The sequence below is a fragment of the Mobula birostris genome, chromosome 9, assembly GCF_030028105.1.
Source record: "Mobula birostris isolate sMobBir1 chromosome 9, sMobBir1.hap1, whole genome shotgun sequence".
Taxonomy (NCBI): Eukaryota; Metazoa; Chordata; class Chondrichthyes; order Myliobatiformes; family Myliobatidae; genus Mobula; species Mobula birostris.
This window is the reverse complement of record NC_092378.1, coordinates 116,422,570-116,436,508: the sequence shown is the minus strand read 5'-3', so window position 1 is coordinate 116,436,508 and position 13,939 is coordinate 116,422,570. Positions and strand designations below refer to the sequence as shown.

The following is a 13,939-nucleotide window of genomic DNA, read 5'->3' as shown; positions in this document are numbered from 1 at the left end:
TTGAACACAAGAGCTTGCTGGTGATCGCGACTATTTTGTTAACCCTTCAATGGCTTTTCTTAACTCCTCCAACGGTAATCCATGTTGACCTAATTAGCTAGGTCTAGAGTAGAAGAATTATTAATGAGATAATTATTGTTATTTTAAATGTTATACAGTGGGGGGGGGGAATTAAAAAGGGAAGGGTGGCATGTCACAGCAGTACTCAGTCAGGAAGGGTTGGAGAGCTCAGCTAGTGAGGCTTTATGAGTAGAACTGAGGAATAAGAAAGGTATGACCACATTAATGGGTTTCACATGGTCATATCTTGGTACAGACTACCCAACAGTCTGTGGGATTTGAGAAGCAAATTTGTAGTAAGATTACAGACTGTTGCAAGGAACATAAGATTGCGATAGTAGGTGATTTCAACATTCCACATATTGACTGGAACTCCCATACAGTAAAAGGGCTGGATGGGAGAGATCTTGTCAAATGTGTGCAGAAATGTTTCTTTGATCAATACATGTAAGTCCAAACTAGAGAGAGTATATGATACTAGATCTCCTAATAGGGAATGAGACAGTATAGGTGACAGAAGTTTGTGTAGGGGAACGCTTCGCATTTAGTGATCACAGTGCCATTAGTTTCAAAGTAAGTATGCAAAAAGATAGTTCTGCTCTGTGGATTGAGATTCTAAATGGGAGAAGGGCCAATTTCGATGGTATCAGAAAGGATTTGGCAAGTGTGGATTCGGACAGGTTGTTTTCTGACAAAGGTGCACTTAGTAAGTGGGAGGCCCTTCAAAAGTGAAATTTTCAGAGTACAAAGCTTGTTGTGCCTGACAAAATAAAATACAAGGTTTAGCGAAGCTTAGTTTTCAAGAGATATTGAGGCCCTGGTTAAGATAAAAGAAGAAGGTGCATAGCAGGCGGAGGGAGGCAGGAGTAAATGAGGCACTTGAGAAGAAATGCAAGAGAACACTTAAGGAGGGAATCAGGAGGCTTAAAATAAGACATGAGGTTTCACTTTCAGACAAGGCAGTGGGTGTCATTTGCATGAACAAGACCTTTTACAAGGTCCCACATGGGAGGTTGGTCAAGAAGATTCAATCACTTGGCATTCAAGATGAAGCAGTAAATAGGATTAGACATTGGCTTCACGGAAGAAGCCAGAGAGTGGTTGTAGATGGTTGCCTGTCTGACTGGAGGCTTGTTACTAGTGGTACGTTGCAAGGATCAGTGCTGGATCCCTTGCTGTCTGTCATCTGGATGATAAGGTGGTAAACTGGATCAGCAAATTTGCGGATGACACCAAGATTGGGGGTGTAGTGGATAGTGAGGAAGACTATCCGGGCAGTGACGGTTGTGCTAGAGCAGAGGGATCTGGAAAAACAGATCCATAGTTCCTTAAATGTGGTGACATAGGGTGATATAGTCATTAAGAAAGCCTTTGGTACATTGACCTTCATAAGTCAGTATATTGAGTACAGGAGTTGGAATGGCATGTTGAAATTCTATAAGACACTGGTGAGTAGCATGGAGGGCTATGGTCCAGGTGCAGGTCAGTGGAGCTAAGCAGGTAAATGGTACAACACTGACTAGGTCAGCCGAATGGCCTGTGTCTATGCTGTAGTGTTCTGTGACTCTATTGATGTAATTCTTAATATTGCAACATGAGACTGAATTCGCTTTCTTATTTTGCAAGATCAACTGAACCAATAGAAGTAAATTCAGTGCTCACTAAAAGAATAGGATCAGTGAGAGACTCCCAAAGACCCTATTAGTATTGTGGCAAACATAAAATCTATTCCTGTGGTAGTACTGTCACTCCCTCTTGGTTGCATCGTTGCCAGTGTCTTCTGTGAGGAATTAGTGAAAGGGAATCTGTGAACGGGAAAAATGAGACTGAGAGGAGAAAGAATCTTTTTACAGCGATTATTATACACAGGACAGAAATAAATGATTCAGTCGTACAATCAGTGCTATTCTGTGCCCGGGCTTTCTTCCAGCCCACTTTGTTCCACTCTTGTCAGCAATACTGTTTCTGTATTCCCTGATGTGATATTGTTTCCCTTTAAAATATCTACTTGAAGGGAAACTGGACACTGGACCACAACCACTTCAAGCCATCGCCAGCAGTGGTTTCTCATCACCTCATGGGTAAAGAAGCTTCTCCTGAATCCCTTATTGTATTTCCTGCTGACTAAATTTATTGCTGCTACGGTTCCGCAAATAGGTAAGTCTTTCACACTATTACTGGAGTTTCCTTAGGACTGATATTATCATCTGTTGATTCCACAAAGCCTATCCCACCACCTACAAAACACAATCTGGAGTCTGAAGGCTTTCCAGTTGTGTGGTTAAGTAAAGCCCCATCAACAAGCTCAAGAAGCATAACCATTAAGGTCAGAACAGCTGACTTCAATGGCATCCATCTACCAGTGTACGCTCTCCCTCTCTCATGCACCTGGTACGTAACAACCTATAGGGCACACTGCAGCAAGTTGCCCTCGTCTTTTTGGTATCGTCTTTGGAATTTCAGACTCCCATTATCAATCAGTTGGTGTGGAATAATGACAGAAACAAAGACGAGTTTTAAATACAACACCAAATTTAAAATCTAAGACCTTAATCTCCGACCAACTGAAGAACAAGGTAACAGGTTTATTGGAAAGGACCTTGTGGGTCATTAATAGACCTGGAGTGGGCACACTGTTAACTGCCTGTTTTACTTCAGCAGTGTTTTCTGTGAGTGGGGATTGCAAAAAGATTGCCTGGTGTCATCTGGGTGAATTGGAGTGATCAATAAACAGTGATTTATAACTTTTGATTTTCTTAAGTTGGGTGTTTTATGTTCATACTAATTCTTCTTTCACATTCCTGATGCAAGGGCAATCCATTGTATTTTTTTTGATAAATTATAATATTGTACGGCATAAAGAGGGAAAGAGTAGCTTGGTAGCTTTTGGCCAGGGTGAAGCTCTGGATCAATCAAGGATAAACTAATCCAACGGGAAATCTCCGCTCAGCTGTCCAAGATTTGCATAAATTGTTGAGTTCCTGCAGCTGGAAGGCCGTCAATCAGTTCAGGCCTCAGCCTCTGAAGTGTGCTGACTTCCAAAATAGCAGAGGCCACCCCAACTAGGGGAACTGATTTGACGTCACTAATAATCGCCCTCAGTGCTCACCTTTGTACAACAAGTTATATTTCACCAGCATCTTTAACACAGCAAAATGGCCCAAGATGATGCACAGGAGCATAATAGGGCAAGGGACTTTGACAGTGAGCCAAAGAAACCAGGTGGCTGGGCCTCTGAGAGAGTTTCAAAGCAGAAATGCCTGAACTAGATGATTATCATCCGAGGAAATGCACTACTTCAATTACAGTACCTAGTTCACATGGAAGAGAACATCCAGTATCCTCTAGAATGGATTTAGAACTCCCCGGTGGATGGAGCATTTGCAGATATAATGTGTTCAGGGGAGGGGAGGAGGTAGCACAAACAGTGAAGATGGCAAATGTTTACTGATGCCTGCACAGTACCTCAATGGAACCAGCAGCTTCCACTTCTACATGACAACTTCACGTCATTTTCACGGATGCAGAGGCACATTTACTGCATAATATACAATATTGCCTGGAGTTCAGGCAGGTCTTTGCTATAATCATGGATTGCCACCAGTAGCACAGGGAAGGTTCCCAACTCAGGCTGGCAGCATTGTATCACGTGACCTCCACCACAAGACAATCCATACAGTCCCACAACCTTCTGTGTTATCCCACATTTTTTCAACACAAGGTGAAAGCAAGATACACTTTTAATACCTTCAATATGTTTTTTTTCTTTCCTAGCATTGTAGTGACTAGAAAATTAATTGCAACTTCCAAAAGTCTCCAGGGCAATTTTGGAGTGCTTGGACAATGTGAAATAGAACAATGATTCCTGGTGGAAAAAAAGAATCTTTTCTACAGAACAGGGAGCCAGCGTGTATAAAGGTACAAGCAAGTTAAACCTATATATCCAAAGAATATTTTTTTTCTACGAGTATGGATGAGGGGAAGGTGAGTGAGCACAATAAGAAGTCATATATGATTTTTTTTTCTCTATGCTGAGGTTTGGGAATGCAGGAACTATTCATTCATCACCCTAAATAGTAGCCCCCAACTCCACTCCCATGCTAATCTGAAGTTACAAAAACTAATCCCAGCCCATTTCTCTGATGCAGTGCCATCCTATTTTTTAATTTTTATCACAGAACTTTATAGACAGTAAGTCATAGGAGCAGAAATCATAGTACAGAAGGTATTGTACAGCCTGTCTCCTATGAATTAAACCTTTGTAAGATGATCCAGTTCATCCTCCACCCCCCCCAACCCTTTCACCATTGCTCAGCCAATTATTTCTTGTTCAAGGGCTATATCCAACTTCAATTTGAAGATATCAATTGAATTTTTTGCTTTTATTCAACGTACTGCAGTCCGTAGTGCTTTGCCGAACAAAAACAAATTCCGCTTTCTCCCTTGACTTTCCACTAATGACAATGTATTTGCTGTTTTCTGCTAATCATGTTAAATTAACTACAAGACACAAGAGACTGCAGATGCTGGAATCTGGAGCAAAAATATAAGCTACAGGAGAGGGAATCAGCAAGCAAGCTGCATCTGTGCAGGCAAAGGGATAAAGAACATTTCGGATTGATGCCACTGAAAGTATCAGGAAAAGACAGCCAGTGAGAGGGAGAGATGAGACAGAGGACGGTAGGCGATAGGTGGACACATAAAAAGGAAAGAAAAATCAGATGGAACCAGATGGTGGAGGGGAGGAGGAAGGGGAGAGATGGATACTGGTAGGTGATAGGTGGAACCAGATAAGAGAGGGATGATGGGCAGATGGAACAGGTGGAGGAATGGAACTAAGGGAGATCATATCAAGAATAGATATTGGTATTTGGGTGATGGGCAGATGGAACTGGTGGGGGTGGATGATGAGTCCAGGTTACGAGGAAAGGGGGGACAGAAAGGAAAATACAGACAGGTTACTGACCCCCTTGCCTTGCCTACTCCAACATTCATGAAGTTTCACACCTCAGTAGAATAATCCATTATCCTTCTCTGAGCTATTGGGAAACACGTGCTGTTGACTCTCCACACAATACTAATCTAAGGAAGAAAATGTGGATATAATCCAAGACCTTTTACACCCTGGAACAAAGTTACAGATAATAAGAAAGGAGACTGCAAGATTATCTCTCCAATTGGTTACACAGTTAGAGGCTGCAAACGCACAAAATGCTAAAGAAGGGAGAAGACGTCATGATTGCTAAACCAACGCACGTCATTCTTTGTTTGCCAGGCGATAGATTAAACAGCAGATGATTATTCACAGGGAAAATAACAAAGTCACAATTGGGTCTGGCCAGTTCCAAAAGCTTTGTGTGAGAGAACTATCATTCAAGTCCCTCAGATGTTGCCACTTACTTACTGTTTTCCAGACCATTTCACCAAAGGCTTTGCAACACACGAAACTGCTGACAAATAAGCCCGTTGTTCAGTTCAACAGCAGACTTAAACCGCAAAGACCAAGTGCAGTTGAGAATTTATTTTTTACCTTCGTGAGGGTGTGCCACCCAGAGTTGTGCCATCTGGATATTTGTGGGGTTGGGTCCACGGAAGGAAGGGTCAGAGGGCAAAGGAGCAGGGGTTCCGTGAGGTGCAGTCGAGGTCCCTAGGCCACTGGCGACGAAACCCCCAAGAAAAGGAGTTGAGCCACCGGGGTAGGCATCACCTGATTTGGGGAGAGGGATGGGAAGGGTAGGGAGAGACAGTACAGTCAGGATCTACTCGAATATGGTCCACAGTATTAACCATTCGACAATGTGAAAAAAAAATCATTCTTGATTTAATTTGAATTTAAAATACAATAAAGTGAACAGTATAACATTTACTGCACAAAAATGAAGGGTTAAACCTCAGGTCTTTGCAATGCCTTTTCAAAACCACCTTTGGAGCTAATAGAATGAGTTGGACTCAAAAACAGTGTCTGTTCCAATCTCTGTCCTTAGATTCAAGTCAGTGCTGCAGTTCATCAGACTGTAATTTGACAATGTTTAATGTAAAGAAATGCTCAGAGGCTACAACACATTTGCAACACTGGGGAGAGCAGGGTTTGTCCAAAACCCTTTTTTAAAAGTCTGTTTAAGTTCAAAGGAGCCATTGGGTACAGAGTTCAAAGGACATGCACAAACATCCAAAGCAACTTTCTGCATAGAAATCGAATGAAGCTGATAACAAAGTTACAAGTGTATTAATCCATGCTTACTAAAATGCATATTTTTCCCCTCTTCCTCATTTTCGTTAACGTTACTGAAGCAATGCCCATTTACTTTTCAGCTAGTCATGATTGCAGTAATGTGGCATTTGCTTACAGTGAATGAATGTTACAAAATCCACCTTTATTACCCTGTATTTTGGATCCTTAATAGTCCGCAATTTTTCTTTGCAGTGGAAGTTACAAACTAATGGCCTTGCCCAGATGAGATAATATTCTGTGGACCTATTGAAGCTGTAAAGAGAGGAAGATTTCAGGAAGTGGACAGGGCCCACAGCAGTAACCTGAGGGAGCTAGATACAGAATTACGACAGTACACAACAGTCATTACTGACACAGCAAATAATCCAGTTACATTGCATCGTACTGTTGGATACATTATTCAGCTTTACTGCTAACCCCACGTTGATCTGAGAAAAGTCAAAATGTACAATAAGTCATCAAACAGATAGGTCAGCTGCATATACAAAGAAGCTGTTTGTAAAATGAGGTGCTCTCTCTCATCACTGAGACAAAACATTGCAGGCTCAAGACAGACTGTGGGGACCTGATGACAGAATCTAGAACAACTATCAGGGGAATGCAGTGATGTCTATAAAATGACTTTGTTCACCCTGGTCAATTTTACTCATCAATTCTTATTACTAAAAATGTTAAAGATGGTCACAATATGTGGGATCTTGCTGTGTGCAAGGCAACCGAAAAGTTTTCTATATTAAGAGGGTGACTATAACTGCAGAAATATTCCTCCAATGGTTATACGGTGATTTGGTAAATTCTAGGCTGGAATATAAACACAAGTTTCTTCTTGCTGAACAACTGTAGACATTTTACACTAGTCTGTAACATGAGTTTCACTTTCAACATTACAGGTAAAAGAAAAGGCAGTATCAAAGGGTGGGGGGGTGAGCTGGTTCAGACAAGGTCAATAAAGCAGGAAAACAGGTTATTGTGCAAATATGGTCCAAGAAAACTGCGGTGCACAATACGTCCCAAGTGAATGGAAGGTCGTGACTTCACAGCAGGCACTCAGGTACAAAAAGGCCACGTTAAAACCCAATAGCACACGATGCTTCGTTTTAGTCTGGCTGTAACTTGCTTTCTATCCCAGGCTCTTTAATAGCAAGCGCATCTGAATTGACTTGTCTAAAGCTTGTTTGTGCATCGTGTTTTCTAAAAGGAACCATCAGGCAACCTGCAGCGCCTCCGGTGCAGTGAGTCTACATGTGGAATTTGACCACAGTGAAAAGGAAAACAGTGGCATTGCATGAAATCCACATCATCTCATAAAAAGCAGGGATCTATTTAGCATTTTACATTCTGTGTTGAGATTGAATACTTTTGTTGAAGAAGTTTGGCTTTGCCAGTACTGTTCTTTATTTCACAGGCTCAAAATAAAGAGTATTATGCTGCAAATATCTGAGATCCCTACGCCTTTTACCAGCTCTTTTATTGGTGGTAAATAAAATCCCATTTTCAATGTATATAGCAAACTCTAGGGAAACATGCCTGATTCATTCAGCAGTTTTCGGAGAAGCCACTTCAGCTTTCCCAGGGCCTCACTTTGCAAGGTATACTGATTGTGGAGGCTAACTTTATAAGCAAAGAAGAGCCAAGCTCCGTCAGTCCTGCTTTGGGGACCACCTGGTCAAAAGGTCTTACCTGGGAGCGCCATTAGGCTTGGCATCTATGCCTATACATAGAAAGTAACCCCTCTCTCAAATAGGTCTGGGGATTGCACATCTATAGATGGCCTGGACTGATTTTATGCCCTTGATTTGAGGAATATAACTCCTCCAGTCACTGCTATTTAGTGGGGAGATCACCCTGCTATCATCAGGGGGTTTTGGTGTGTTTTCATTCAGGAGTATTCTTGCTATAGTTTGTAGATACTCATTCTAAATAGTCTGTTGTAAAACGTTGTTTCATAATCCGATGATTAAATTCACTTTGCTGTAAAATGGACTGTTCCTGCCCAACTTTAACTTGACTGGCGTCTGGGGGGGAACATGCCTTGGCTTCTCATTTCCGCTCCTTCACCTGATGAGAATCATTCACCCAGTGACTGCTGTGTGACTGGGTCCGACTTGCCCCTTGCAGTTGTACAGCATGTCACTGTTTAATGACTTACGCCCATACTTGAGGTACAGTGGCACTTCTTATGGGGCGCCAGGAGTCTTAGAATTTGACAGCACTGTAAGTAGGGCAAGCATGCTGGGGTGGGGAGTGGTCATATGGTTTTGGGGAATTGGTGGGGGGGGTTACCATCTTTGAATTTATGGATGGAAGGGGAGAGGCTGATAATCACAATTAGTGTACGATATTTGACCAGGTGCCGTCTTTTCCTGACCCTCTATCAACAGTAGGAAAAGAAAATGCTCTGCTGTTTGTGGGAGCTTCCTGAGTAAACAATAGCTGTGACCACCGCTACTCGGCTGGCCCAGGGACACCTTCATATGCACTGAACTGCTGCAACAAAGATACATGTAAATGCAAATTACTTAAATTTATTTCTTCTACTTAATAGCCAATTGCCATGATGAGAGGCTTTTCTTTCAAAAAATAAATTCACACTACTTGTATGGAGTGCTGAAATTGTTTAGGTAATAACCACAGTTGTCTGCTGTTGTTCAACAATTAAATCCGATTATCACGAGTTAAATATTAGACCAGTACGACTCTGGCTGTTTATTAATGGGCGATGTACAAAATGAAACACAAATATTCACATTAATTTTGCTTTAACAAGGCAGCGGCTAGTAACTCTGCGCAAGTTTTTCTAAAGATGATGAATTTTTCCAAACAAAAACCTGTATTTAAAGAAAGAGTCTCCCTTAAAAAAACAAAAAGAAATGTGGTGCTTTTTTACACGGTGGGATTAAATATAAACCTCTTGTTCCCTCATCCGTTCCCCTCCCAAGCCATCTGCTGAACTCTACGAAAAAATTATTTTGTTGGAATACACTATTGGCTCATTAGCAGTTCTGTCAAGAATCTCCAGCCAGATGCCTAGGTTTTCATGTCGGTACCTCTGACTCATTACTCCATCATTCAACTCAACATTAAGTCTAGGTACATTCCATAACTTGATGAACCAAGCGGTTGATTACACTTCATATCTGGCCCCTCATCTTTATATCAGCATAGATACTTGATGGCAACATTCATTAAAAGGATAATTTAAGTACTCTTGTTTAATAATATTTTCTTTACTATACATCTATCTTTTTAATTAGTAAAGATGTGTTAAATATATGTATTGTTCTTAATACTCTTAAAAGTTTTATTTAAGCAACTTTCACCAGATTTTAAATTATTCACTCAAAAGTGCAATATTATACTTCTGTGACTGCAGTTCAAAGTAATGTTTACTGTGAAATATTTAAAGATTTTGTGAAGATACAACGTAAGTGCTAGTTCATTTTACAACAGGGACTTTTAAATACAGACATTATTAAACAACAAAACCAGAACATCAGCCTGTATTTTTTTGAAGAGGGGCGTTCTTTCCTGCAACATGCATACACGTGTGCTAATAAACACACACACACACACACACACACATACACACATAAATACAGAGGAATATAATTCAGTGTGTGAGAGTTCAAATTATTGGATGACATCCACAAAAACTGTAATAGATTTTAAAGGTATATGGGTGGGGGAGGCTAGTGGGAAGCTGATTACTGTACCAGGAAAAGTTTCTTTGTAATGCCAATTAAAAAATGTATAGAGTCTGCCTTCCCTATCCAGGACTGGTCTAAATGTGACTACACTCGCCCACATGATCAACTTTTAACCTGAGGTGTCCTACCAAGTTGCTCAATTGTACCAAAGCCCAGGCAATAAATACTGCATTTATCAGTGATACCTGTACTTCAAGAATAATTAATCATAAAGTAAACTGTGGTCTTGGCAATGAACCAGACATTCAGTCACAGTGGAAGATAAGGATAATCTCCACCACAGGGCAGCACAGTGATCCAGACATGAATTGCGCCCCTCAGCTTTCACTACCCCAACCTCACTTGGTGCAGTCTAACACACTAAAAATATGACTCTGCAAACTATTTTAAAAACCGCACCTTGTTCAATAGTAGGTGTTCTAAATTCCGGCCAGCATTAAAGGAGTGTGTGTGATCTTGCAGGTGGAAAGCAATGCTGTCAGACATGGAACAACTAAAAATACGAATTCCACTTTTCCTTAACTCCAGGGGTTTAATTTTCCATTTACATTTCTCTCTTAAAATAATGCTGCAGTACAACTGGAGACTTCCCACACCTCACAAACAATATAAATTATATCTGGCATGTTAAGTGTACCAGTGACAATTGCCTAAGACCGAAAATGAATGTTTTTAAAAACGTACTTGTACAATCATTTATCTAAGGAGAGTAACCTTTGGCAAAGCTCTGCTAGTTGTCCCCTTGCAGATATTCTGCAGACAGTTCTGAGTATGACAGAACTGAAAGGAATCCAGTCTCTAATGAGGAAGGAACTTAAAGCTTGGTTAACATCTTGAAATTGTGAAGTGTTTATCAACAAAAGGCTGGGGTGAGTTATAAAATGCGAAAAGGGCAGGATGACAGCTGGCCAAGTGCATTTAGTCCTCAATTTCTATCAGCATCCTTGTAGTATTTATACACCTTCATAAAGGGAACTGGATTGGGATCTGGCTAGGGCAAAGATCAGACCTCATAAAAGGTGGGTGGTTGAACAATCAGGTATGCATTATCAATGAGGTCTCCTGGACGGCTTTCAGTTGCCTGAGGAGGTCAGAGAGGAATTCTCCAGTTCCCTGCCCTCCCCCATTCCTCACTCCAGCCCAGGATTTATCTTTCTGTTTCTCATCACTGTCATGTGACTGCGGGGGCAGGGAGGTGAAGGAAGCATCTGGTCACTGTTGCCCAAGGCATCATCAGTGCAGGGGCAATGACGAACATGCTGGTGTTTAGCAGCCTATCAATAATATTTATATATATGCACAATATGTGGCAAATTCCAAGCATTCTTCTCTCACCTCCACTGCCGAACTCCATCAAGCAGCTACCTTGCTTCACTGAGGATGGATCTTGCATTAAATGTCTGTTAGGCAAAGATCCTTTACCATCCTATCCCCACCAAACATGACTGCCATTCCCAGAAATCAAAATCTGTGATGGGTCCCTGGAACACTTGTATCACTTTTCATATCTTGGGAGTGGCCTCCAGCAACACTCCCTCTTGAGCGTTCCAGGTAGTCATCAGACAACTAACGACAAGAATGTTTGAAATACAAGGCTACCGAAGTCAGAACTAGGCCCAATGTCTACTGAACTGTGGTGATCATAAGAGTCATACAGTCACTCAGCACAGAGCCAGGCTCTTTGGCCCATCTGGTTCATTCAGCCATGATTCCCATTTTAATTAGTCCCATTTGCCTGCCTGTGACCTGCGTCCCTCTAAATATTTCCATTCACCTGTCCAAGTGCCTTTAAAATCCCTCCCTCTTGCAGCCTACTGTACGCAGCTCAAAGCGCACTATACAATAAACATTTTTATTGTATATAAAAATAGCACTGATGCAGCCTCCAAAAAATCCTCAAAAGTCATGAAGACAGGTAGGTCAAAGACAGGGACTTTCTCAGGCCAAGAACCCCAGTTCCAAGGCTCTGATCACACTTACCCAGACTTCAGCAGGTAAGGCCACACTATCCACATACCAGGCTCCCAAGAAGAGTTACTCTACTCAACGCCCAACATGACATTGGATTTCCAGAAGGGCAAAGGAAAAAGCTCAGGGCCGACCTTAAAGTCTCCATGAACAAATATAACATCCCAGCCAATGCTTCCATCCTTGGCTCAACATAAAGGAGTGAACACCTCAGAGCTACATCAGTGGCGAGGTCAAGTGCAAACAGCAGAAGTAGATCACAATATCCCTAACTACCCAACCAACTACTCTAACAAGCTCTCCTTGCCCTGTCTATGGCACAGTCTACATAGGACCCACATCAGAATCCACAATCATTCTTGCTCCTGGAAGTACCAAGAAAAGGAAGCAATAACTCTACACTCTCTGCCTATCTTTCTAATGCCTTGTCAAAGTAGTTCTTCCTCATGTGATATTTGTACTGTGAGCTTTGGCACTGAGAGGGATATTCCAGTCAAGCACGTCCCATCCTGATGACTAAACTTTTGTATTCTTCACCAGAGGTCACTGATTTTATTTTCCTACATAACCTAGACTGCTATGTCAAGGATCAGAAGCCAGTCAGTTCAGAATAAGCCAGGATCTGACCAAGACATCTCTGAAACATAGAAACTTGTAGTGCAGGCAATGATCTGTCCTACCTTCCTCTGTTAGCTCTTTGAACAAGCTACCCAATTAGTCCCACTCCCCACTCTCATCCACCAACCTTCACATATTTCCATTCAAGCATTTATCCAAATCTCGAGAACAATACAATTTCACTTCCTTCTGCTTATCATTCAGGCAGTGAGTTCCAGATCAGAACAGCATGACAAAAAAAAAAAATTGACTCCTTTATCCTTTCACCAATCTTTTTAAAATTATGTTGGCCAATCTCCCTGCAAGAAGAGAACCTTCTCTTTATTTACCTTTGGAAAAACCCCTTTAATTCTTGAACACCTCTATTAAATCTCCTTCTCTAATCTCCAGTGAATACTTTTGGCATCTCTAGTCAGTCCTTGTAGCTGAAGACCCTGAGGCCTGTGCCTGTCACCATATGCAGCCACCGAATGATCTGCTTCTCAAACAGTGGTACTGATAGGCAGGACTCCAAATGAGGCCTAAGCAGTTACTTGTGGATGCTATGCCTCTTTTTATAAAGCCCAGTGCCTGCAGATTTCTTGGTAATTTAATACCCATTAATGAATGAAATTACAACATTGGAAATTATTTAGATTTAATAAACTGTTTCCATTCTCCATCATTAGTGCAGATGGAACAAATGAGCAACTGATTCATGGATGCATGGGACATAACCCCACAGATGGGGAGAGCTGTGTGTTTATACATAATATTAAGTGTAAGGGATAACTTCACTCACCCCATCACTGAACTGTTCCCAGTACTTATGGATTCACTCTCAAGGATTCTTCATCTCATGTTCTTGATATTTATTTATTATATTTACCTTTTTCTAAGCTCAGGCTAGTAAAGCCTGAGGTATGGGCATAGCCAAGCACACTCATTTCTCAATTACAGAGAACTTTTTATCTACTTCTAGCGGTTTTTAGCATTGTGGCTTTCTGGAGAATTAAATACATATTGCTGTGTAGCAATATTTGTTTAATGCCATTATATAGTGACTTTGGGATGATACCTGTCGTAGATATTACTATCGGCACAATGTATACCCTGTTCCTGTTCCATAGTTTTTCAATCTTCTCTTTTAGTTCAGCACATTTCTGGTGGTTTTTGTTTATTTATTTCCATATGTTATGTGTGTTTGGAATGGCTATATCTATTAAGTAAGTTGTCCTTGCTTGTTTATCAGTAATATTATATCCAGAGGGTTATTATGGATTGTCCTATTGGTTAGAATGGACTGGTTGTAATATTATTTGTACATATTATTATCTCTCTTTTTTTTGCATTTGCACAGTTTGTTGTGTTTTTT

The 13,939-nt window shown here is 41.1% G+C and overlaps 1 protein-coding gene across 8 annotated transcripts in view; it reads right to left on the bottom strand.

The window, feature by feature from the left end:
* The window catches only part of tnrc18 (trinucleotide repeat containing 18), a 165,398-nt gene that overhangs the window by 102,876 nt on the left and 48,583 nt on the right, over positions 1-13,939 (bottom strand). For 7 of the 8 annotated variants that reach the window (XM_072268661.1, XM_072268664.1, XM_072268658.1 and 4 more), the window contains one exon: positions 5,591-5,767. The exons of the other annotated variant lie outside the window; for it this stretch is intronic. In XM_072268661.1, coding sequence (XP_072124762.1) covers positions 5,591-5,767 — 177 coding nt within the window. The remainder of the gene's footprint in view (positions 1-5,590; positions 5,768-13,939) is intronic. 8 annotated transcript variants of the gene reach the window in all.